Source organism: Marmota marmota, unplaced genomic scaffold (assembly GCF_001458135.2).
Source record: "Marmota marmota marmota unplaced genomic scaffold, marMar, whole genome shotgun sequence".
Classification (NCBI taxonomy): Eukaryota; Metazoa; Chordata; class Mammalia; order Rodentia; family Sciuridae; genus Marmota; species Marmota marmota.
Genome location: NW_026000229.1, coordinates 12,843,644 through 12,867,753, shown reverse-complemented (window position 1 = coordinate 12,867,753; position 24,110 = coordinate 12,843,644). Strand labels below are relative to the sequence as shown.

The window sequence follows — 24,110 nt, the reverse complement described above, 5'->3', positions numbered from 1 at the left end:
AAACTATTAGAGCTAATAAATGAATTCAGCAAAGTGGCAGGATATAAAATCAACACGCATAAATCAAAGGCATTCCTGTATATCAGCGACAAATCCTCTGAAATGGAAATGAGGACAACCACTCCATTCACAATATCTTCAAAAAAAATAAAATACTTGGGAATCAACCTAACAAAAGAGGTGAAAGACTTATACAATGAAAACTACAGAACCCTAAAGAGAGAAACAGCCATTTTTTCTTTACTTTTTTTTTTCTGTTTCTTTTTTCCATTCTTGTCATTTTGATTACTCATATGTTAGACCGTTTGATATTATCCTACAGGTCACCGAGAGAGTGTATTTCTTTCCCTGACCCCCACCCCACTTTCTTTTTCATTTTGGATAGTTTTTATTGCTATGTCTTTATTTGCTAAGCCTCTAAGTTCATAGGTCTTTTCTTCTTCAGAGACTTTTCTGTTATTTCCATCCTAATCAAAATTTGAGCAGGTTTTAAAAAATTAGATGTTGACAAGCTGCTTCTAAAATTTATGTGGTAAATCAGAGGATTTAGACTAGCTGTTAATTCTATTCAATGTATTTTTCATTTCTGTTCTTGTATTTTTCTTCAGTAGAAGTTCCATTTTATGTCTCCCATTTCTCTCCTTGTCGTATTTGTTTTGTTTATTTTGCTTTGATGTTATTAAGCACATTTATAATATGGTTTCAACATCTTTGTGTACTAATTCCATCATCTCTGTTATCTCTGGACATTTCTAATTACTAATTTTCTCCAAGATAAATCCTTTTTTTCCCCATATTCTTCTTTGTATGTATGATTATTTTTTGTTGGATACCAAGCAATTTGAATTTTAAATTGTTTTGTTTTTTAGATTTTGTGACATTTTATTTTAATAGTACTGTACTTTGTTCTGGTGCACAGCTGAGTAATGTAGGACTCTGTGGATCCTTTTAAGACTCTCTTTTAGCTTTTGCTAGAGGGTGTCCAGAGCACAATTTCACATATTTAGCCCTAGAACTAAGATGACACACTTCTGAGGAGTCTGCCTAGTGTCCATATATCCCACCATCTCTCCACTCTTTCTTGGTAGGAATACAAATTCCCAGCTCTGCTGGAACGCTAGGTATTATTCTTCTTAGTGTTTTCTGGTAATTTTCTTTCACACGTGTACAGACTATCACTCAGCCAAAGACTCAGAGGAAACTTTATGCAGAATTCCAGAGCTAGTGAGTGTGCTGCTTCCTGCCTTCCTTTCTTCCAGAGTCCCTTCTCCTTCCTTTGTCTCCTCCTCCCCCATCTCATCCTCCCTTCCAAAGTCTCTCCTTTCTTCCCTTCCCCTCTTCCTCTCTACCGTTCCCTTTTCCAGTATGGTCTCTAGCAAATTCTAGCTGACTTGGCCTCCCTGCACTCCAGCTGTCTCCTCGCTTCCGTGAGACTGGTGCCAGGCAATGTAGGGCCTGTTTCATTTGTTTCCTTGGCAGTGACAGACCTCTGTCACCTGCTGGGAACCATTGCCTCATATATTTGTACACATCTCCAGCCATTTAAGTTTATAGGGTAAATACAGATCTTTTTACTCCAACACAAATTTTCATTATACATGATTCATTAGTTGAGGTCAACTTAAAGAAACATGTATGTTTCTCAGGGATGAGGGCTTAGCATCTTTCCTGGTGAGGTGGCAGTCAGAGTGTAGAGAGTGTCTAAGGCAATGGTTGCACCCTTTATCACACAGGGAATCTCTAACAGTTTGGTCCCTTCTTTTATATTTTTATCAGAAATGAATGTTGGAATGTCCTCCCCTGTCTTCACCTTCCCCAGCCCCCAAGTGTTGTAGCCTACATTTTTTTTTTTACTAAGTGTTTACTATCATCATTTCTAGCTATGAAAAAATGTTTCTCTGGGTCACATCCCTATCTCCATGGTGTTTCTTTGAGAAACACAGAGGTTTTGCACTGCGTTCTAAAATGAATCTTTTAAGATTCATTATTTGCTGTTTTGTTTTACTTGTGCAATAACATACAAAGAGGAATGTCTTTAGATATGTTTCTAACTTCAAGAGAATTGGTATAGGCTTTTAGACTGTTTGAGTTCCTGGGAACTAGATCTTATGTGGCTTTTTAATTATCACAAGTTGTCATGAGTGAATGCATATTCCTTTGATAAACACAGTTTAAAAGTTCATGTAAACAAACACAGTTTTCTACAAGGAACAGTCAAACAGATGTAGTTTATTATGACAAACAGTCAAACCCTTGATGTTCACGTCAGCAGTCTCTGGGAGATAACTGTTAAACCGTGGAGTATTTCAGGAAAGCTCTTTGCCCTTTTTGTAAATAACAATTATAGCAAATATTTATAGAGCATTGACTTCATCCTCAATGTTTTTACATACATTAATTCATTAGAAACTCAATTTTGTGATGACAAGCTAGAAGAAAGGTTTGGATTTAATATAAATCTTCTAGTTACTGGTACATAAATATTTTGCTATTTGCTTCTTCCTGATCTGTGTAAACAAAGGATAACAGCTAAACTGGAGTTTTGCATCCTCAGAACCACTTGAGTCAATGATTTTATTACATCAAATTTCTTTCAAGATTTCTCATTAATTGCAGCTGAAACTTATGGCTTCTAATTTTTAGTTATATGTCAAAGTTTAAATGAATGAAATCATAGTTTATAATTTTGAACTTCTATAGCCTAAGCTTTATTCACTCAGTTTGAATGTTTTTCCTTAATGGTTTTGGGCATATACCTAACTGCTTTGCCTCAGTTTCCTCATCTGGAAATTAAGGATACTACTAGTACCCAACTCATAGGATTGTTATGAGGATCAAATGACATGTTCCATATAGAGCCCTTAGAACAGTAACTGGAGCTTAATAGATACTCAGTAAATTTAGTAATAGTAGAAGCATTAATAATGTCTCTGAACAGGGATCTGAGGAGGTCTCTCCAAGGTAGCAGTGGGATCCCAGCTTGGCCTGAGTAGGTTCTTGACTTAAAATATTGAAAAGAATTTCAGAATACATTCAAAGCAAGGGACAGCAATGATTTATTAAAAGACACACAAAAAAGCAAAGTATGCGTATCCCAAAGGCAGAGGGTGAACACCTCTCGCCTCTCAGAAAAGACAGTGCTGCACCCAGGGCCGAGTTTCTCTCTATAGGACTTTCCCATAGCACAGCAGAAAAGAGCAGATTCACAGGCAAGCTTTTGTGAAAATCAAACCCCATGCTCATCATTTGCTATTGTGGTTCAGGATGTTTCTTCTTGGCTCAGCAGTCTGGCCATCGATCATTATAGGTCTTTGAATCTGATGGAATTTAAATTGATTATGTTTTCATTCTAGTTGATCGGGTATAAGCATATGCTTGAGGTTTTCTTCATCTAGCTAAAAAGACAAGCATGGCTGGTTATGCTCATTGATCCGGGGCTCCTTCTAGTAAGGGTTTCTTTCTTCCCCTGAGAATTTTTCTATCATATTCCCCATCTCCAACTTGGATCCCTTGATCCCTTGGGTCCCTTCCAGAAGGGGGAAGATCCATCTTCTATAGCTTCTTTAAGCTGGAGGAGGCCTTTGTTTTCTACCTAATCGGGGATCAAAGGTCTCTGCCTGTCTGATGTAGTGGGGACAAGGAGAGAGACCATAGTTTAGCAGAGGAGACAGACTGGAATCCACCAGAGTGTGCATCATCTTTAAGTGAAGTTGAGCCATCCTATAAGAAGTGAAATTTACAAGTAGGTTAAAAACACAAGGACCAAATAGAATATAATACGATGCCTTTCACTAACAAGAGAGCTGTGAGGCTAGGAAGCTAGACATATTATATACAAGAGACTTATCTTGAGCAGCTCTTTTTCCACTTGAATAAGATTCAGAGATCTTCTAGTGGCTCACAAGTTAAGGAGACATCTTCTGAACGGGTCTGAAGGGCTATTTTCAGATAAAGGCAAATCCTGTGGAGTCTCAAGAGGACCGGGTTTAATTCTGAAAAGTAAATCCATTAAGTGTGTCCTTGTAATTTAACTGCTATAAGGGTGCTTAAAAGAACCCAAAAAGGGTCCTTTCATTTAGGAAGGAGATGATCCAGTGAGGAATCTGTTTTAGAATCAGAAAATCTTGAATGAAAATTAAGCTTTTAAATTTTTAAGTTAAGCATTTTGTAAAATCATTTGACCTTTGGGGTTTCATCAACATCAGCCACAACACAAGTTTGATGAGAAAGAAGTCCAGAAGGTTTGAGAAAAGCAGATAATTGAGCCCTTATATCCAAAAGGGAGTTAAAATCTTTATCTGCCACATCAAGAGTCATCCAAGGCTCTTCTGAAATGATTACCAGCTAATCAAAGGTGGCTTTGAGAGACCGCAGGCATCCTCAGTCCCCCACAGCAGCCATAATGGGAGCAGATGGCCTCCCCTCCCTTCAGTGGTGAGGGCAATTTCCCTCTTTATAGAGGGGACATAACTCAGGTATGGTGGACCTCACTTGGGGAAGTTCTGGCTAAAATGCCTAGGCTCTTTTGCAGCTGCTAGGTCTTGAGCTATTTCTCTTTCTTTTACATGGAGTTTTTGGGCATGTAGGGGGCAGCCTGTTGCCCAGTGCTAAGGCCAGTAATTGGGTTTGTTCTCTTTCCTGTCCCTTTCAAGACTTCATGGTCTCTTTTATTCTTTCCCCTGTTATTGAAAACCCCAAAGGCCAAATTTAGAAGTTGGTTGATAGGGTTCTGAGGGTCCTTAATGTGCATTTGAAATTTTTTCCCATCATCTGGAGCAGATTGACTAATAAAGTAAGTCCTCAGGAGAACCTGTTCCTTGTGAGAATTTGGGTCAATATTGGTGTACTTCTTGAAAGTCTTAGCAAGCCTATTTAAGAGCAAGGCAGGATTCTTACCCTTTTCCAGGGTAACTTCCTGGATCATAATTATCATAATTTATTGGTTTACTCATAAGCTTTCTCGTGCCTTCTGTTAAACAAGGGATCATATGGTGGTGTCTTTTAAGATCTGTGCTTTGGATCTGATAATGCTGATTATTAATATGTAACCCAAAGGTAAATTTACAGGGACAGATGTTGAATTGCCCATATCTTAACAAGATGGAGTATTTTTTTAATACTTAAAATCTGCTGGTATAAATATAAAGGAAAAGAGAAACAAATAAAGAAAAGGCTCCAGTATACTTAAAACACTTTGGAGTCCCTGCCCCGAGATTAGGCCATGTTAGTGTGTCTGCTGTTGCCACCTGCTTGGGTAGAGGGCACCCTGCTCCTGGAGGGAATCCTAAAGACCCATGAGCACACAGGAAATGCTGTTTCCTTATCAAGAGCACACAGGGAGAGCTGCCTTGCTTTATAATAACTGTGAAAGGCAAAGATAGATAACACAGCAATTGAGTCTTTAGAGTTTTAATAAAGGTAACTAATTTCCCTAAAAATAGAAATGAGTGGGCTGGGGATGTGGCTCTGTGGTGGAGCACTTGCCTAGCATGAGTGGAGCTCTGGGTTCAACCCCCGCCCCCAACAGTACCACCAAAAAAAAAAAAAAAAGGAGAGAAAAAAGGAATAGAAATGAAACAAAATCCTTGTAAATAATTTTTTCAGAGAATGTGGGTGTGATGAACAAAACAAAATATATCTTAGAAGAGCCATTGCTGATTTAAGAGGAAGAACAGTGACTCAGTCAATTAAATGATGCTACTAAGAATACTTTTTCCCAGAAATAATCCGACACTAGGTCAAGGGGCCTTTCCCCTTTAGGGCTTTATCTGTAAGGACTGGAAGTCTTCACAGCTTCATATCCCAGGTGCTGTTCTAAGAGAAAAGTGCAGAGACGGATCTGGGTGTGTGAGGAAAGTGAAAAGCTGAGGAGGAGTCTCTGTGAAGAAAGTAAGATTCATTGCAGAGACGTAGAAGGAGGGGTCAATATGAGTTCACCCTGCAAACAGAAGGAAGGGGAGGAAGGAAAAGGCAGCAGGTCAGAAACAACTCTTCCATGTTACAGGGGAAAGAATGTCAAAGAAAATGAGCCAGAGGAGAAGCCATTGTGTGCTTGGAATGCAAAATGTGCAGCTTTATAGAGTCAGCTTTTCTGGCAAGTTGGGCCAGAATCTGCTCTGACAGGGCCTCGGGGATATTATTCTGTCTATGGAGACAAGGAAAATGGCTTAGAACATCAGTGGATCAGGCCTTGTATTGCTGTCCTTCCTGTCCCCCACAGCTTCCTTAGTCCCCTCTGACTCGGGGATGGGACATGTTGTCCTGAATAGTTCCCTGTATGGCTGATGCATACCCTTGGGGCATTCCCCTGACACCTTTGTCCAATTTGGTTTTGTCCCATGTTTTTATTGGTGCATCACAGCTGTTCTTAATGGTGGGAATCCTTGCTACACACTCCTGTGTGCACACAATATAACAATATGATTTGGCCAACATCACTCCCCAGTATTTCCCTGAGGCCTCCTCTCCTCCTCCTCTTGGTCCCTTTCCTCTACTGATCTCCCTTTGATTTTCATGCAATTCTACCCCATCTCTGTTTCCCTTTTTCTTCTTAGATCCCTTGTGAGAGGAAACGTACAACCCTTGACTTTCTAAATTTGGCTTATTTTGCTTAACTAAATGTTTTCGAATTTCATTCATTTTTCTGCAAGTAACATAACTTGATTCTTTATTTCTGAATAAAACTCCATTGTGTATATATCTCACACTTTCTTTATCCATTTATCCATTGATGGACACCTAGACTGCTTCCACAGTTTGGCTATTGTAAATTGTGCTGCTATAAACATGAATTGCAGATGTCATTATAGTATATTGACTTCAAAGTTGTAGAATAATTACCAAGGAGTGATAGAGCTGAGTCATATGGTGGTTCTAGGCCTAATCTTTTGAGGAATCTCTGTATTGAATTTCATAGTGGGGTTGCACTAATTTAAAATCCAACATCAGTGTATAGGTGTTCCTTTCTCCCCATATTCTCTCCAGCATTTATTATTGTTTTTATTCTCCATTGCTGCCATTCTGGAGTGAGATGAAATCTCAGTGTAGTTGTGATTTGCATTTCCCTAATTACTAAAGATGTTGATTTTTCTTCACATATTTGTTAGCTGTTTGTGTTTCTTCTTTTGAGAAGTGTCTTGTTTGTTCATTTGTACATTATTAACTGGGGCATTTCTCTTTTTCTGGGTTATAAGTTTTTTGAGTTCTTTATATATGCTGGATATTGATCCTGTGTCAGAACAGTGGCTAGAAAAGATTTTCTCCAGTATTCAGGTTCTCTCTTCATATTCTTGTTTCTTTTACTGTGCAGAAGTTTTTAATTTGATACCATCTCATATATTAACTCTTGGCATATTTACTGAACTGCAAAGGGCCTTTTGAGACAATCACTTTCTGAACCTATATGGTGGAATATTAACCTTATATTTTCTTCTAAGAGTTGAATAGTTTCTGGTCTAATTCTAGGTCTTCTTTGATCCGTGTTGCGTTTACTTTGTGCAGGGTGAGATATAAGGATCTAGTCTTATTCTTCTGCATATGGATAACCAATTTTCTCAGCACCATTTGTCAAAAAACTGTAGAATAAATTTATGTGTTTCTGGAAACATATGCTCTGCAAAAACTGAATCAAGAGACATAGAAAATCTAAACAGACCAATAACTATCCCTGAGATAAAATCAGTAATAAAAAGCCTTCCAACAAAGAAAAGCCTAAGACCAGACAGATTCTCAGCTGAATTCTACCAGACCTTTAAATAAGAACTAATGCCAATGCTCCTCAGATTATTCCATGAAATAGAAAGGAACACTTCCACATTCGTTTTATGAAGCTATATCACCCTCATACCAAAACCAGGCTAGAGCAAGGAAAATAACTACAGACCAATATCCCTGATGAACTTTGATTTAAAAATCCTTAATACATATTGGAAAATCATGTTCAACCACATAGTAGAAGATCCAGTGTGTTTTTTGGCACCTTTGTCAAATAAGGCCATTTTAACAATATTAATTCTGCCTATCCTTGAACATGGGAAAATTTTTTTCCATCATCTTGTGCCTTCTTCAATTTCTTTTTTAAATGTTCTATTGTTTTCATTGTAGAGGATTTTCACCTCTTTGATTAGATTTATTCCTAGAGTTTTTTGTTTTGTTTTGTTTTAAGGCTACAGTGAATGGAATTTGTTTTCCTGATTTCTTTCTCAATAGATTTGTTGTTGATACATAGGAAGGCTATTGATTTTTATATATTGATTCTGTAACCTTCTACTTTGCTGAATTTGCTTATTAGCTCTATCAGTCCTTTGGTGGAGTTTTTTGTGTCTTTTAAGTATGAAATTATATCATTTGCAAATGTTGATAATTTGATTTTTTTTCCTATTTTTATCCTTTTTATTTCCTTCTCTTGACTAATGGATCTGGTTAGAAATTCTAGTACTACATTGAATAGGAGGGGTGAATTTTAAAGGTAATGTTTTCAGTTTTTCTCCATTCACTGTAGTGTTGGCTTTGGGTCTGTTTTATATAGCTTTTATTATGTTGAAGTAGGTTCCTTCTATTTCTAGTTTCTTTAGTACTTTTATAATGAATTTGTGCTGAATTTTGTCAAAGACCTTCTCTATATCTATTGAGATGACTATGTGATTTTTATCCTTAATTATATTTATGTGATGAATTTAATTTATTGATTTGTATGTGATAAACCATCCTTGCACCCCTGAGATAAAACCAATTTGGCTATGATGTGTGATCTACTATATGGTTGAGGTTTTCAGAGAATGCCATGCAATCAAAAGGCAAAAGCTAAAAGGAAAGGAAAGCCAGTCTCTTCATGTCACTAAAGGAATGACACCAGACAGGGATCCAAAGAAGTCCCTTCTAGGGAGCAGTGGAATCTCAGCTTGGGCTGAGTGGGTTATTGACCTCCACCATTGTCAAAAACAAGGCACAAGCAAATATTTATTAAAAGACAGCGAAACAAAGGTATACATGCCCCCAAGATAGGTTGCAGATACCCCTTGCTTCTCAGAAAAGAGAAGACAATGATGCGTTTTCTTCCTTTATATAGGACTTTCCCTATATAAAGGAAGAAAAGTGCAGGTTCACAGGCAAACTTTTGTTGTGAAAGTCAAATCCCATGTTCATCATTTGATATTTGCGGTTCAGAATGTTTCTTCCTGGTTAAGTAGAGTAGCCATAAATCAGTATCGGTCTTTGAAGCTGGTCACATTTAAATCGATTATGTTTTCTTTCTGATTGATCTGGTACAAGCATATGCTGGAGGCTTTCTTCATCTAAAGAGACAAGCAGGGCTGATCATGCTCATAGATTGGGTCTTCTTCTACTAAGGACCACTTTCTCTCTCTCCCTGTGAGTCCACCTATCTCAGTAATTATAAATGCTCAATAATAGTAGTGGAATTAGCCAACCATGGTGGCATGCATTTGTAATCCCAGCAACTTGGACTGAGGCAAGAGGAATGCAAATTTGAGGCCGGCTTCAGCAACCTACAAGACCCTGTCTCAAAATAAAGAATAAAAGAAGGGCTGGGGAGATACAGAGCTGGGGAAAAGAAGGCAGAAAAGAGTGTGAGCAGAGCCAGAGCTAGAGCCAGAGCCAGGCGAAAAGGCTGAGCACAGAGCCACCGGGATGGGCCATGCAGGGTGGGCCCAGCAAGCCCTCTCATGACCCATGCCAGTGTGGACAGGCAGTGAGTAACTCCTCCCCTGCAGCCCTGGCAAACTCTAATCTGGCCTGCTAGTCAGGGGCCTGAGAGCATATCCCAAATCAGGCTTTGCTCAGCCTCTGACAAGGACTGGACCTTTGGAAGGCGCCTTCAACAGCAGGACCAGGTGGGCCATAATGCCTGAAAACTCCACAACCATCCTGCAGCCAAACCCAAGTGGGCCAAGGCCTCCGAGAAGTGCACAGACCACCCCAAGTGTTCAGATATAACTGTGGCTGCTGTTCAGGCCAAGAAGACCCACTCTGGCTCCTGGCACCAATCTACTCATACAGAGGTATATCAAGAGCCACTACCAGGTGGGTGAGAATGCCAACTCCCAGATCAAGTTGTGCATCAAGCACCTGGTGCCTCCAGTGTCCTTAAGCAAACCAAAGGGATGGGTGCCTCAAGGTCCTTCCATCTGGCCAAGAGCAAAAACCCTGGGATGTCAATAGCCTTCAGAAAGACCAAGAAAGTGGCCACACCAAAGAAGGCATTCAGGCCCAAGAAAGCTGTGTCCTAAACTCCAAGGAAGAAGCCCAAAGCCACCTCAGACATGAAGGCCAAGAGGAAGCAGCTGCCACACCAAGAAACTCAAAACCCCAAGATTGTCAAAGCCATGCCAGTCAGGGCATCCAAGCCCAAGAAGGCCAAACCAATGAAGCCCAAAGCCAAGTCTGGTGCCACAAGGGCCAGCCAAGACAAGAGTGCCAAGAGGAGGCAATGTGGCCTTTTATTGTGGACACCCCTTCCTCCTCATTTTCTATAAACACTTTGCTCCTTTCTTTTCTCTCCATCCACCTTCGGCCCTTTGCCCCATTCTATCCTAATGTTTCATGAGACAGAATTTGGACTCCTCAGGGATTGTGGAATAATTCCTTTTTCCTTAACCAGCTGTGCAAGGACAGCAACAACAAATCTCATCTGTGTGATAATGAGGATGTGATTATATTTCGTTTTGTTGATTTACTGGTAATCTTCCCACGGGGCTAGGGATTTGGGGGCTTTGTGTGTGTTGTTGGGTGATTTGTTTGCTATGACCGTAGACACGGGGGAGGAGAGAACAGGCGAGGCAGTTTGTTCTGGCTAGAGGAGAGGCAGCCCAGGAACTATAAGGGTTGTAGGAGTGTCCTTAAGTCAGGGGCCCCTTTTAGAGTTTCAGGACCTTTGCTGGTCGGGAAGGGGAGGCAGCTGCTAGCAGCAAAAGAAGGAGGTAGGAAAACCCTTCCTGGGCTGACCTCCCAAAGGGAGTAGTGGTGGCAGCCAGCAGGTGAAGGCCCAGTTTCCTTCTCACTTCCGTCAGTCTTCCCTGTGGCCTCTGTATTGTCTTACGGAAGGCGAGGAGGGCTTCCACATGACAGCTGGATGGGAGAAATTAAGGCTTCTCCTAGTTAGCTAGGAACTAGCTGTTGGGGTGTCTTTGTGACAGAGTCTCCTGTTACATGCAGGAAGGATGAGGAGTTGGTCAGCCAGGTGCCTCGGTGTGCCCTGTGGAAACTTGAGTTTTTCTACATTAATTGTATCCTATAAGGACTTTTTTTTTTTTTAAATATTTATCTATTTTTTTTTAGTTTTCGGCGGACACAACATCTTTGTTTGTATGTGGTGCTGAGGACCTTCGCTCTGTACAAGATGTGGCTTTGCTTGGTCTGTGGGGCTCTATCCCCACCACGAGCCACATAAAACCCCCTGACCTCTCTTTACTTCTTTTTATGAGTAGTGGTAGATGGGGAGGGGGAAGGGCAGGGAGAAGACAGTAAGACATACTGCAGCAAATTTTGAATTTGCTAAGTAGTTGGGAGCGCTAGGTCTGTGTGCTTCTCTGTATACAGACATATGCCTGTCTAGGGCCAGTGCTTAATGTTTCACACTGAGAGCTGGGAGAAAAACACAGTACAGATTTTCTCTTATTTTTAATGAAATAGGAACATCACACATTTGCACATCCCTCTGCTTTTTAAAAAACAAGCATTATTTGTGCCAGGAAAATACTCACTGTTGTTATAATTTTAAAACTTTAAAATAAAATTGGAGAAGGGGGCAGGGGAGGCTGGGGATGCAGCTCCGTGGTAAATGCCCTAAGTTTAATCACTACCTCAAAAAAATTGGAAGTCTTTCATGGTTACATAATGAAAGACAGAGTGTGTGGTGCCATAAATAATGGGACCAAGCTCCTGCTACTAAACATTTTATTTATTCCTAATTCTTCCCTATCTCAGATATATCTAAAATTAATATATTAGTGTACATGTTTTTTTTTCCTTCCTTCTTTTAGATGATTTCTTAGGAAATGGGAAGCCAGTCTTAAACATAGCTGCTTGGAGGGGGTGAGGCACACTCCCCCCCCCACTGGGGACGCTCCCTTATGCTTCCCCCCACAGAAGCTCTCTTTTCCCTTATGCCACCAAGTCTCCTCTCTCCTCTCCCCCTCTGACTCTGAGGCGGGCGTAAGAAGGGTCAGGGTCCTCTCAGCAGGCCACCCCTGAGAATGCATCTCCCCCCTTGCAGGCCACCTAGCACTACTAAGAGTTAAGTGACATGTGAAACAAATGTGCTGTGCCTCCTAGGCCCGTTTCCATCTGGACAGTGGCAGAGACCTTAAGCAGATGGAAACCAGGCTAATGGTGGCACAGGAAACAACAGAGAGCAAGCTGGGATGGCACGAATTCTTTCATGGAGGCATGGGGTGGGTGAGGGGAAGGACAGGGTGACTATCAGCTCATGAATGCTTCTTCCAGTATCTTCTTAGGGCCCTGTCATCTCTGGCTTGAATGAGCCCTAGAGCTGTGCTCACCATCTTTTTCTCACGGTGGCACACACAGAAAACGGTAACATTTGTGTCACAACCCAGGAAAAAGGAAGCAGCTTGAACACAGGTGCCCACCTGGGAGCTCCAATTGCCCTGAGGCCTGAATGAACAATATCTCAGTGCCCTGGACTCTTTCAGCTCCAAAGTGTGGCTGTGCTGGTCTAATGGGTCTCCCCGATGCTGGTCAACTTCCCGTCCATTCAGCCGTCTGATACCACTTCCCAAAGAGCTGTTTTCACCATTTGGCACTCCGCCCAGATACCCTTGACCTTCCCACGTTTCCCAGCTGAACATTCAAGACCTTCAGATTCTGGCATCTACGTTTCTAGTCCCATCTCCTCTGCTCCATCCAGCCACTCACATGTGTCCCCCAGTTTCACGTTCGCTCCAGCCCCTTGTCCTTGCTCATGCTGTTCCCCCTTTTGAATATGCCTTCCTTTGACCTTCCTTCTGAACCTTGCCCCTCTCCCAAGACCTGACCCAGTCTGTGCCCCTTCCTGGAAGCAGCTCTCTCAGCCACAGTCCTTCCCTGTACATCAATAGTACTTTCCATGTGAGCCATCACTCAAGCCAAGTCACCTTTTCATGTGTGCGTGACTTGTGTCCCCAGGCAGACTGAGGGTAGACAGTGAGAAATGCACTGGAGCTCTGGAGCCCAAAGACTGTTCTGGGATTTATTTCCCCTTCTGTCAAAGTAGGGTCTAGTTCCTGGAGTGGTTGTGAGGCTCACATGAGGCCAAGGGTGTACATTAACTTGTGTTCACCATGCACATAGAGGCCCAGCTCAAGCCATGGGCCATTTTTTCTCTCTACAGCATCAATCACGAGTTAGGTCCTGGGCAAACATGGTTGACTGAAGGTGTGAGTTCCTATACCTCTTGGTGTCCCGCCAAGCCCCAGGGTGCAGTAGTGCCCAGCATCCTGCCCTGTCCCCAACACAGGTGCTAGCCATTTGGTACCACTCTCTTCTGTCATCTGCAGACCACTTCCTGGAGCTGCACATGTACATGACTTCTGCACTAGGCAAGAATGACATGAAGGCCATTGGCCTGCAGATGGCCCTCGACCTCCTGGCCAAGAAGGAGAAGAAGGACTCTATTACGGGTCTCCAGACACGTACCCAGCCTGGGCGGCCCGACTGGAGCAAGGTAAAGGCTAGCTGGAACCCCACAGTGGGCAGGGGCCAATGAGGCTGAGAGTCTGAGGCAGCAGCAGGGAGATCAGGGTCAAGCAGCCAGGGGTGAAGTATGAAGTTCACATCCAAAGTTCAGAGGAGGTGTCCAGGCAGGAGTGGTAGTCAGGGAACCCCGTTCTGCTCCGTCACTCGCTCACTTTGTGCCTCCCTGTTTCCCCATCTGGTTAAGAGGAAGTTGGTCTACCTGCCCTCAATGGCCTCTCCAGCCTTGAGTCCCTATGAACCAAAGCCAGAAAGCCCAGGTGGTCAGGGTCCTGGGGAAACATTAAGTCTTATTTTATCTCCTATTGCAAATGGGGAAACTGAGGCCCATGGGCAAGAAGTAGTTTGTGATCTTTCCATTTTACTTCTCAGATTGGTTTTATTATTATTACTATTATATGTTATGTATTATTATGTTTATTAATTATTATTATTTTCTTCTCTGAAAAATTGGGACACAGTCTTTGTAGATGCTCTGAGCCAGGGTCATGAGGGCTAAGGGACAGTACGTGGGAGTGGTACATGGATGTCAAAGGGACCCTTCTTCAAAAGGCAATTTATAAACACAATTTGGGGTAAAAAAAAGGGTCCTAAACAGGGGGAAAATAAAAGATGGTGGAATGAGAGGGACATCATCACCCTAGGTACATGTATGACTGCTCATAGGGTGTGACACTACATCGTGTACAACCAGAGAAATGAAGAATTCTACTGCAATTGTGTACAATCAACTAAAATGCATTCTGCTGTCATATATACCTAATTAAAATAAATAAATTAACTCATTAATAATAATAATAAAGAAAGAGGCATCTAGATCATAGTACATGGCCCAGGGGCTCCCGAGCAGCTGCACACAGCCTCTTGTTGCCAAAGCTGCATCAATTTGAGTGTGTTTTTCCCACCGAAGGGGGTTCTCAAGTGGAAGGCCTTGGTTTCACTTATTTCTAGCCCTAACTCCCTTCTGGGCCATGTTACAAGTTGAGCAAGTGGCTCCTGATTGAGTGGCCGGGTGGTGGACTCCACTGTGAGCCCAGCAGCAGTGCCACCCATGTTCCTCAAGCTCCTGGGTCAAATGGGGCTGCTCCTTGCTGCCTCCAGGTGGTGGCAGCAGTGGTCTCTGATCCCAGCCCCACCTCTCCTTCTGCTCTCTCCAACCCTCTGACTCCAGGTGTTCCAGAAAGTGGCTGCTGCAAAGAAGGGCAAGGTGCAGGTCTTCTTCTGTGGCTCCCCAGCTCTGGCCAAGGTGCTGAAGGGCCACTGTGAGCAGTTTGGCTTCAGGTTCTTCCAAGAGAACTTCTAGTTCCCGCTTTTTGTGCTGTGCCCCAAATCCACTCCATCACTGGCTTTGTCATAGGGGTATAAGTGCCCCTGTGTGGACCAGCCTCAGACCACCCACCCAGCAGGACAAAGCCCTGGGACCACTGAATCCCAATTAACACAAAGCAGGGGGGGCCCAAGGGGCAGACCCCAGAACCCATCTGCTGTGCATTCTGGGATTGCATGAGGCTGAGGAGATGAGGCTGGAGGCTGGGGCCATGGGGAGGCAGGAGGAGACTTCAGGACAGCTGCTCCTCCAAAAGTCCTCTGAGGGAGACTTCTGCCTCCCATAGTGATCCCCAGCCTACCTACTCAGCCACAACATCTCGTTATGCAATTTTCAAACATACAGAAAGTTGAAAGGATTGTGCAGTGCACTGTGCGACCCACCTTCTGACTCCTTGGTTACCATTTTGCTGTGTTTGCTTTATCAGGTATGACCTGTCAGTCCCTCCCTCTACCCATCCACCAATTTATCTCCTTCTTTTGATGTATTTCACAGTAAGGTACAGATATTGACATACTTTGCCACTCAGAGAAACTTAAAATGCAGATTCCTTGGTCCCACACCCAGAAGTTCTAATCTCAAAGGTCTGGGAATGAAACCTGGAACATGTATCTCCCTAGAATCCAGTCCCATGGGGAGAGTGGGACGGCATATTTCCCTACCTCTCTGAATCTTTGCCTTCCCCCCTCAATCCCTCCCCCTTCCTCTCTCTCCTGGCATGTGGCTCAGTGTCCCTCCTTGCTGCACACTCTGGCCCCTCTCTTCTCTCTGACCACTGACCATTAGAGAGGGAAGATGGAGACACCCTCCTGTGTGCCTCTGTGGGATCATGAAGCAGATGGGGACACAGAGCGCTCAGCTCAGCCACCCCAGCTGGGTGGCCCTGGCAACCTCTCCATGTCTGTTTCTTCCTCCATGAAATAAGCTGATGACATGGGCAGGTCACAGCTGTGACGGTGAAGGTGGGCTGGGAGTGAGCCTGGCTGGAGACCTTTGCTGGGGCCTTTCCATCAGGTCATGCTGAGTTACCTGCAAGCCTGGGCGGGCACCTGACTGATGGACCAATCTCAGATCTCGGCTTTGCCATCCTGAGGCCACACACGGTTTGAACCCATTTCCTTCTGTGAAGTCTGCTCCAGCCCTCTGCACCAGGCCTGGGAAGGCTGGAAGGAAACTCTGTCACTATCTGGGACTCAGAAGTATTTGAAAGAGAGTGGCCCAACTTGAGACTGGAGAGTGTAGAGGATGTACCAAAGTCATTTGAAGTCTTGGCAGCAACACTTTAACACAGAATCACACACACACACACACACACACACACACACGCACACTCACACACCTCTGTTTTATATTTTGTCCTGTCTCAGAACACACTTGAGCTGCAGAACTCAGTCATTTTCTCTCTTAGAGCAGATTTCCACTTGGCGCAAACACACATATGCACACAGCCAGCTGTTTGAGTACCTTTTTTTTTGGCAGTGGTGGGAGCAGGTGGAAGAACCTTAAACAAGATTGTAAATTCCCTTGGCCGAGTGACGATGTGCCTGTGTTCTGTATTCTTTCCAGCCAGACTCCAGTTGCCCACGAGGGGGCGCTGCAGAATCAGAGATCTCAGGAGGGTCTGTTGTGCAGGAAAGGGAGACTGGTTCCTGTGAGGAAATCAAAGGAAAGAGCAGGAAGGACCCCACCCCACTGCAAAGCTCCCCTGTCAGGACAACGCCTCTAGGCTCAGTCTCAGGCAGCACCGTGAAGTCAGTAGAGAGAGTTCATTTTCAAGATCAGTTTCTGCCGCTGCTGGCACCTCACTCTGCCCCTGCCTCCCCCACCACCCCCACCACCCTGCTCCGCCTGCTCCTGCTGTTCAGTTCTGTGCTTTCCTCTTTTCTCCTCCCAACAAAGTGTCCACCTGCAAGGTTGAGTGGAGTTGAACAGGTCTGGCTTGGGGACAACTCATACATAGGTCCAGGCTCTGCCCTCGGTGAACATATGAACTTAGGTGGCAAGTTCAAATATACCAGTGGCCAGCATGCTGAGCGTGTCCACCTGGATGTTTCCCAGGTGACCAGATGGGTGCCATCCCGGTGTCAACCAGAAACAAATGCATCCTTAGAGCCGACTGACTTTTCTTCTTTCAGCCAGATGTCGGCAATGCTGAGACACATCTGGGCCCAAGATAGATAAGGCTGACACAAGAGAGGAGGGAGGGAGCACCAGCTAACTGCAGGTAAAGGGAGGCGTATGGAAGGGCACACCTGACCTCCTCCATCAGGCTGGGTGCTCCCGGAGGTCAGGCCTGTGGCCCCCAAATCAAGCACAAGGGAGAATGAATGGGCCTGAAGTGGGTGTCAGTTCCCACCAGGGCAAGGGAGGGCTGAGATGGAATTGTCTTCTGCATCTAATTGTCATTTGTAATTTGGGGAACAAAAGTGCACACACAAGCTGCCGGAATGTCTTTGCCAGCTGTTCTGCTGTGACCACACTCTGACAGCCACGAAGGTTTTAGAGAAACAAATGATTAGCTGGACCTGCCCCGCCCGCCCAGCACAAGTGCAGTCTATTAATACACTGAGAGCCTGGGGCATTTGTGGGAGGGGAGAGGGACATGGGCCATATTGTAAAGTGTCACCAGCTTTGTAGACAAGGTCCAGAGCAGGGAGATATTAGAGGCACCAGCTGAGGCTGGCTCTGGGCAAAACCTTACATGTGCGCAGTGGAAAAGCCACTGCTTTTGGGAAGTCGGAGCATGGCTTCTACTTTTGCTAGTGCCGCAGGCTGCTGCGCAACCTTGGATATATCATTTGGCCTCTCTGAGCTCTCGCTTTTTTGTCTATGAAGTAAATACATTAAGGACACATGTGTTTAAATGCTTGTACATGCATAGGCATCTCTAAAAGAACACAAATATACTTCTCTTTGCTCTGTGGGGTGGGAGTGGATAGACAGGAAGGAAAGGATTTTGACTTTTGATTTTTGTTTTGTTTTACTTTTTACCCTTCTATGAAGTTTGACGTTTTTATGATAAGGGTATGTTGTTTTAATTTTGAAAAGAAACCCCAAATAGAATGTCATGTAAAAGCAAAACAAAGTACCAAGAATTTGATCTGATCCTATACATATAATGAAAAATAAATAATGTATATGTATCATGTGGGAATAAAAGAAATGCATGGAAAGAGGGGTGGAAGGATGGAGTAGTCACTGTGGGAACTTTGGGGGAGTTTGTGAAGTCCCCCTTACCTTGCTCATGTACTGGTGTATTACCTGTATAATGTTCCCAATGTATAAATTTTACACCAGGCACTTCATGTACCACTCATGTGTTATTATACTTTTTTACCTATGTACTTATGAATGGGTTATGTCATTTTTTAGAAGAATCAAACAAAAGGCAGAGCTTGCCTGCAATGTCATCTATGACCCTTAGCATTAAATCTCAAGTGGAAGCATTTCAGGTATTTGCCAAGGGGAGGCCCCTCTGGTGGAGGGTCAGTCCCTTGGACACAGTGCCCCTATTCAATATGCAAAGCTGCCTGCTTTAAATGGTCTAAGTATTAAAACAAAAGACCCCATGAAGGCCTGAGGCTGCTTCAGAAGGACAGAAGAGGCCAGGGGCATTGAGGGGTAACTGTGCCAACCAGCCTCCCGGGGTCCAGACTCCTGGTGCTCTGCCTGCACTAAACAAGTACCAACGCCGAACAGCCTCCCTGACCCATGGATTCTGCTTTTTATGATCTGTCTTCACAATATGATGACTCTCTCCTTTTAAAAATAAGATTGATTCAGACAATACACTTATTTTATGAGGAAATCCATCCAAGGGGGACAAATACTTGAGATGAAGAGCAGAGATGACAGGAAGGAAACGTGATCTCAGGAAGTTCTCAGCCTCCCAACCTCCAGCCAGCAGGGACCCATCTGGGCTGCCCCATCCTACCCAGGGACAAAGAGCACCATCCTTGAACATCCTAGTTGGTGAGCATAGCCTGCTAGCCAAAGGAGAAGGAAGGAAGAAAGGAAGGAAAGAAGGAGGGAAGGAATGAAGGAAGAAATGATAAATATACCAGGGATAAATGGTACACTTCTGGGGGGAAAAAATCTCAGAATCACCCAACTGTGGCTGGATAATACAGATTAAACTTGTCTGTAAATATAACCCTGAAGAACATTCAAGAGAAGTGAATGGCTTGTCTTTGTCCCAGTGATTGGAACTGCAGCACCATCCACCAGGTGGTGGGTGTCATGAATATCTCCACTGGGAGGATCCCCTGTTCAGCTGGTGGCCCCAGGTGGTGCCCTTGACTCCTGTCTTCTCCTGTATCCTCCTTCTCCATCCAGTCATCAAGCCCCGTCAACATGACATGCTAAGTGCTTCTCAGACCTAGTCACTTCCCCATTGGTCCTACCTTGGCTTGCTCCTACCGTGGTTTGGTCCTTAACTGGTTTTGGCTTGGAATGTGGCTACAGCCTACTAGCTGGGCCCCCTGTCTCCAGCCCCTTGCAACTCTAATCTGTCCTACACTGTTGTGGGTCTGATCATACATCTTCCTGTTGGTGGCTCACCTCCTGTAATTATCCAATTCCTGTGTCTGCCACACAAACCCTCTCCACTAAGCATTTGATTAATATCTACTATTTTAATAACCTGTGTTATTACCTGGCCTTTGCCTGCCTCTCATGTCTTGCCAAAGCCCATCTTGCTCTTCCTGTTCTAAGAACCATCCCCAAGGGTCTCCCTCATTTCACACCTTCAAGCCTCTGTCTCTGCAGAACCTGACATCTGGAGCATCCTTACCCACAACCAGATGGAGATTTCACAACATCATTATCTGTAATGACTTGCTTGCAGCCAGGTGCAGTGACTCACGCCTGTAATCCCAACAGCCCAGGTTGGGGTGTGGTACTGAGATAGGAGGATCACTAGTTCAAAGTCAGCCTCAGCAACGGTGAGGTGCAAAGAATTTAGTGAGACCCTGTCTCTAAATAAAATACAAAATAGGGCTGGGGATGTAGCTCAGTGGCCGAGTTCCCCTGAGTTCAATCCCGATACCCTCCCTCAAAAAAAAAAAAAAAAAAAAAAAGACTGCTTGCCATCTCTCCCATTGTCCAATAACCCACCTGCTCCCACAGTCCTGTGGTGGGAGTGGTACCATGCTGACCTCTTAACTTGCCCGTGAACTCCCTGGGGCATGCGTCTTATTCATCTTTGTCTCCCCAGTGCCTGGTGATCAACAAAAGTGTTGATGAGCTGATGTGATTGCCTTGAACCTCCATCCCTTTCTGCCCCCACCTTCTCTGTGGCTCCACTTTTAGGGTGAGAGAGATTCCACCATCCCTGCGCCAGGCAGGCCCAGTGTTACAGGGTAGAGGAGGCAGCTGCCTTACCTGCCCCGCACCTCCCGGATGGCCCACACTTGCTTTCTTTACCCGAGATGAGGTTTCATTTGCAAATCTGACTAGCACTCCACCTTAAAGTCCCCAGACAAGGAAGGCTGGTGATAGCTCTCTCCAGCTCCCACCCTGAAAAACAAGGGAGTGAGGCTGATGGTCCCCCACTTCCTCTGTGTCACCTCCTCCTCCTCTTCCTTGTTCTGCTTTTTCTTCTTCTAACTCAAAGGAGCCGGATGACTTAGAAAGAGCAAATGAATAGGGAATAGGGAAAGCAAAAAGAGAGAGAAAAAAGACAGAGAGAGTAATTGTGCCAAGTTATTATTCAAAGGAGCTCTCTGGGACCAGGAGCAAGAGCAGTTCCATCAATCACCCAGCAGAGCTCTGAGGCAGGTGAGGGCTGTGGCGTGTGGGATCTGTGGATAGCCATGCATGTGAGCAACCTGTCCAGGAGCCTGGGGCCCTCTGCCAACCACCACAGAGGAGGGAGGCCAGAGAGACTCCATAAGAGGACAGGTAGCCCAAAGGCTGGAGATAAGGCTCACTGACCTGCCTTTTTCACCAGCTGGAGCCAAATGTAAGAAAGAGAGAGATGTGGTCTGAAGGGACTCGACCTAGGGTTTGTTTGTCCCAAGGCTTTGTTGCCTGGACTACCTCATCTGACCAGATGGTGGCCCAAGATGCACTCAGGCCTGCATCCCAGAAAGTGCTTTTTAAACGATGAATGACAAAATTATTACAGCACATTGCTTTCTTTCTGTTTTTGTTTTTATTATGTACTTTAAACCTTAGTTTATTGTAATTTTATGTGTAGACATGTCCCTGCTCATTAAATTGTAATTACAATCATCTTGGGGTGAGAACTAGATCTAATTTCTTTTGATTCACAAGTCCTTTGCAGAAGAGGCCCTTGCAAAATAAGCATGGAGCCAAGCAGGCCAGACAGAGGGGCAGAGTTTCTTCAGTGGCTTTGAGTGCCACATTTCATTTCCCCATGTGGGGGACTGTGAACTGGGGTGTGTGTTCCTCTGTGTGAGTGCCCGTGTTTGGGGTGCAGGTGGGGACCTGGATGAGTACAAACTACCTAGAATTGGGCACAGGGAAGGGTCAATAAATCCTGATCATCCTCTTGGCACTGGGATGGGGGTAGGGGAGGTGGGGTCAAAGCCATGCCTATCACAATCCTTGATCAATATTAATTCAAGGATAATGGTGATTAAAGAATTTCCCAGGTGTTAGGACTTTTCTACCTCACCCCTTTTCAGCAGGGAGCTCACAGTGGATCCCCCACATTGCATGCCTGCCTCCACAGCCCCATGGTGACCAAAGCATATTTTGGGGTTTCATCAATGCCCTCCCCTCCAGGAAGACCACCTCACTCTGCAAAGGCAGCCTCCAGGAGCAGGGAGGGCCCCAGGGCACAGCGACAGCCCCCTCCCCGTGTCCAAGCACTGCTGATCCTGGCTGCCAGAGGCAGGAGGGGATCAGAGCAGCCCTCCAGCTGGTCAGCGTGGCACTGTGAATTGGGGGGATAATGTGTATTCTTCTCTCCTGACTGCTGCTGAAACCTCCTGCCTGTTTATCAAATCTGAGCCATGTTTCCAGGCCCTCTGCTCACTGGCTCTCCTCCTCTTCTTCAGAAGAGAACAAGGAAAAGTACCTGAGGGATTTCAGCTCTGTTGATGAGGACAAGATAGTGATATGAGCAGGAAATGACTTGGCTTTCGGGGCAGAAAAGAGAAGGCCTCAAAATCACCGGCTCCCCAGAGCCCACTGAGGCTGTAGAGGAAAACCCCCTCTCCATGCTGCCCTCCCCTTCCCCCCCACAAACCTCTCTCAAATCAGGTGGGTTCGCCATGAGAGAGCCACTCACTCATCCAGGCTCCCCACAAACATTGGTGACGGGCCAAGCAGCAAGGATGCCCCAGGAGGCACAGAGCAAGGGAGAAACACGGTTTAGATGTGAGCGTCCTTCAAAAGCTCACCTGTGAGACAATGCAAAGTTTGGAGGAACAATGATTGGGTCACCCTAATCAGTTAATTAATTGAGTGGTGAGTGGGGCTCGTGGGGTGTGGCTGGAGGAAGTGGCTCATTGGGGCCATGGCTATGGGATATATATTTTGTGTCTGGAAAGTGGAGTGTCTCTCTCTCTCTAGGCATTCTGATCACCATGTGAGTGGCTTCCTTCCACCACACTCCCCCATGATGTTCTGCCTCACCTTGAGCCCCAAGGAATGGAGCTGGCCTTCTATGGACTAAGACCCTGAAGCTGTGAGCCCCTGAATAAACTGTTCCTCCTCTACAGTTGTTCTGGTCGGGTCTTTCAATCACAGCATGGGAGAAGCTGACTAAAACAGGCCCATGGTGCCAATACCTGATGCAGATGCCAGCGCAGTGCCTCATGGGAAGGAAGCAGGAGTCAAGGGCGGGGCGGGGTCAGAGAATTGGGACTTTCCAACAGGGAAGCAGAGTGGGGGAGGCCAGGTTGTGCACACAGGCCCTGGCTTGTTCAAGGCACTGAGGCACATTGGGGCAGGGGCTGAAGCCAGGGGAGGAGACAGCTGGGAAGGGAATATGGCGTGGGCAGTTCTGACTCTAACCTGAAGCAATGGAGAAGCCACTTAGAGCTTTTCAAACAAGGGCATGTCTGGTCCCATCAGCTGTGGCAGGGAGGGAGATGCGCCTGGAGCTGGCCCCCACAGGGCTGTGCAAGTTCCCCAGGAGGCCTGTGGGCAGGAAAGGCAGGGAATGTGCCTGTTAGGACTGTCTGGATGGTGCCTTTATTTGATACCCGTTCCCGCCAAATCCCTCTCCGCAGTCTCCTGGGCACAGATTGTCTCAGGTCTACATGTTGCCTCTTGTCAGTCTTCATTCACTTCCAGATATCTATCCCCTGAGGCTGGATCCTGTCTATGTCCTTCACAGGTCCTTACAGAGCACTGGAAGAGACCTTAGCAAACAGGAGGCACTTGCTAGAGAATTGTTTTTGATACTGGGGCACCTTACCACTGAGCCACATCCCCAGCCATTTTCTTCTCATTTTTTTTTTTTTACTTATTATTTTGAGACAGGATCTAAGTTGCTTAGTGCCTCACTAAGTTGCCAGGGCTGGCTTTCTACTTGAGATCTTCCTGCCTCAGCCTTCTGAGTCACTGGGATCACAGGTATGCGCCACTGTACCCTGCTTCACTAAGCACTTTTTGTCTCATCTGGGACTGTATCTAATGCTTTTTTTTTTAACAATTGATTTAATATTCTTTTTTTTAATATTTATTTCTTAGTTCTCGGCGGACACAATATCTTTGTTTGTATGTGGTGCTGAGGATCGAACTCGGGCCGCACGCATGCCAGGCGAGCGTGCTAACGCTTGAGCCACATCCCCAGCCCTGATTTAATATTCTCAATGGAATATTTTCCATGGAACATTTCCTCTTGCCAGTGTCTCACCCCATAATCAGAGACAGCCAGTCCACCTGCCCACCTGCCCAATCTTCGCCCCTTTCTCCCTTGCAAACTGACCTCTGATTGGTCCGGGTAGCCCCAGGTGATAATAGTGATCAGATAAACTAATCACAAACATGCTAATACAGCCATGTGCCCAGTTCTCCCTAGCAATGACAAATAAGGGAGTATATGCTGGGGGACGTGGGAAGGCTTTGACTTTCTTTGTGCAAGGAACTGGCGAGG

The 24,110-nt window shown here is 45.0% G+C and overlaps 1 protein-coding gene and 1 pseudogene across 1 annotated transcript in view; both read left to right on the top strand.

Moving 5' to 3' along the window:
- The window catches only part of Nox5 (NADPH oxidase 5), a 63,618-nt gene extending 45,233 nt beyond the window's left edge, over positions 1-18,385 (top strand). The window contains exons 16-17 of the mRNA XM_048793026.1: positions 13,515-13,681; positions 14,882-18,385. Coding sequence (XP_048648983.1) covers positions 13,515-13,681; positions 14,882-15,013 — 299 coding nt within the window. The 3' untranslated portion in view covers positions 15,014-18,385. The remainder of the gene's footprint in view (positions 1-13,514; positions 13,682-14,881) is intronic.
- On the top strand, positions 9,742-10,493 carry LOC107137543 (annotated as a pseudogene).
- Positions 18,386-24,110: the final 5,725 nt, after the last annotated feature.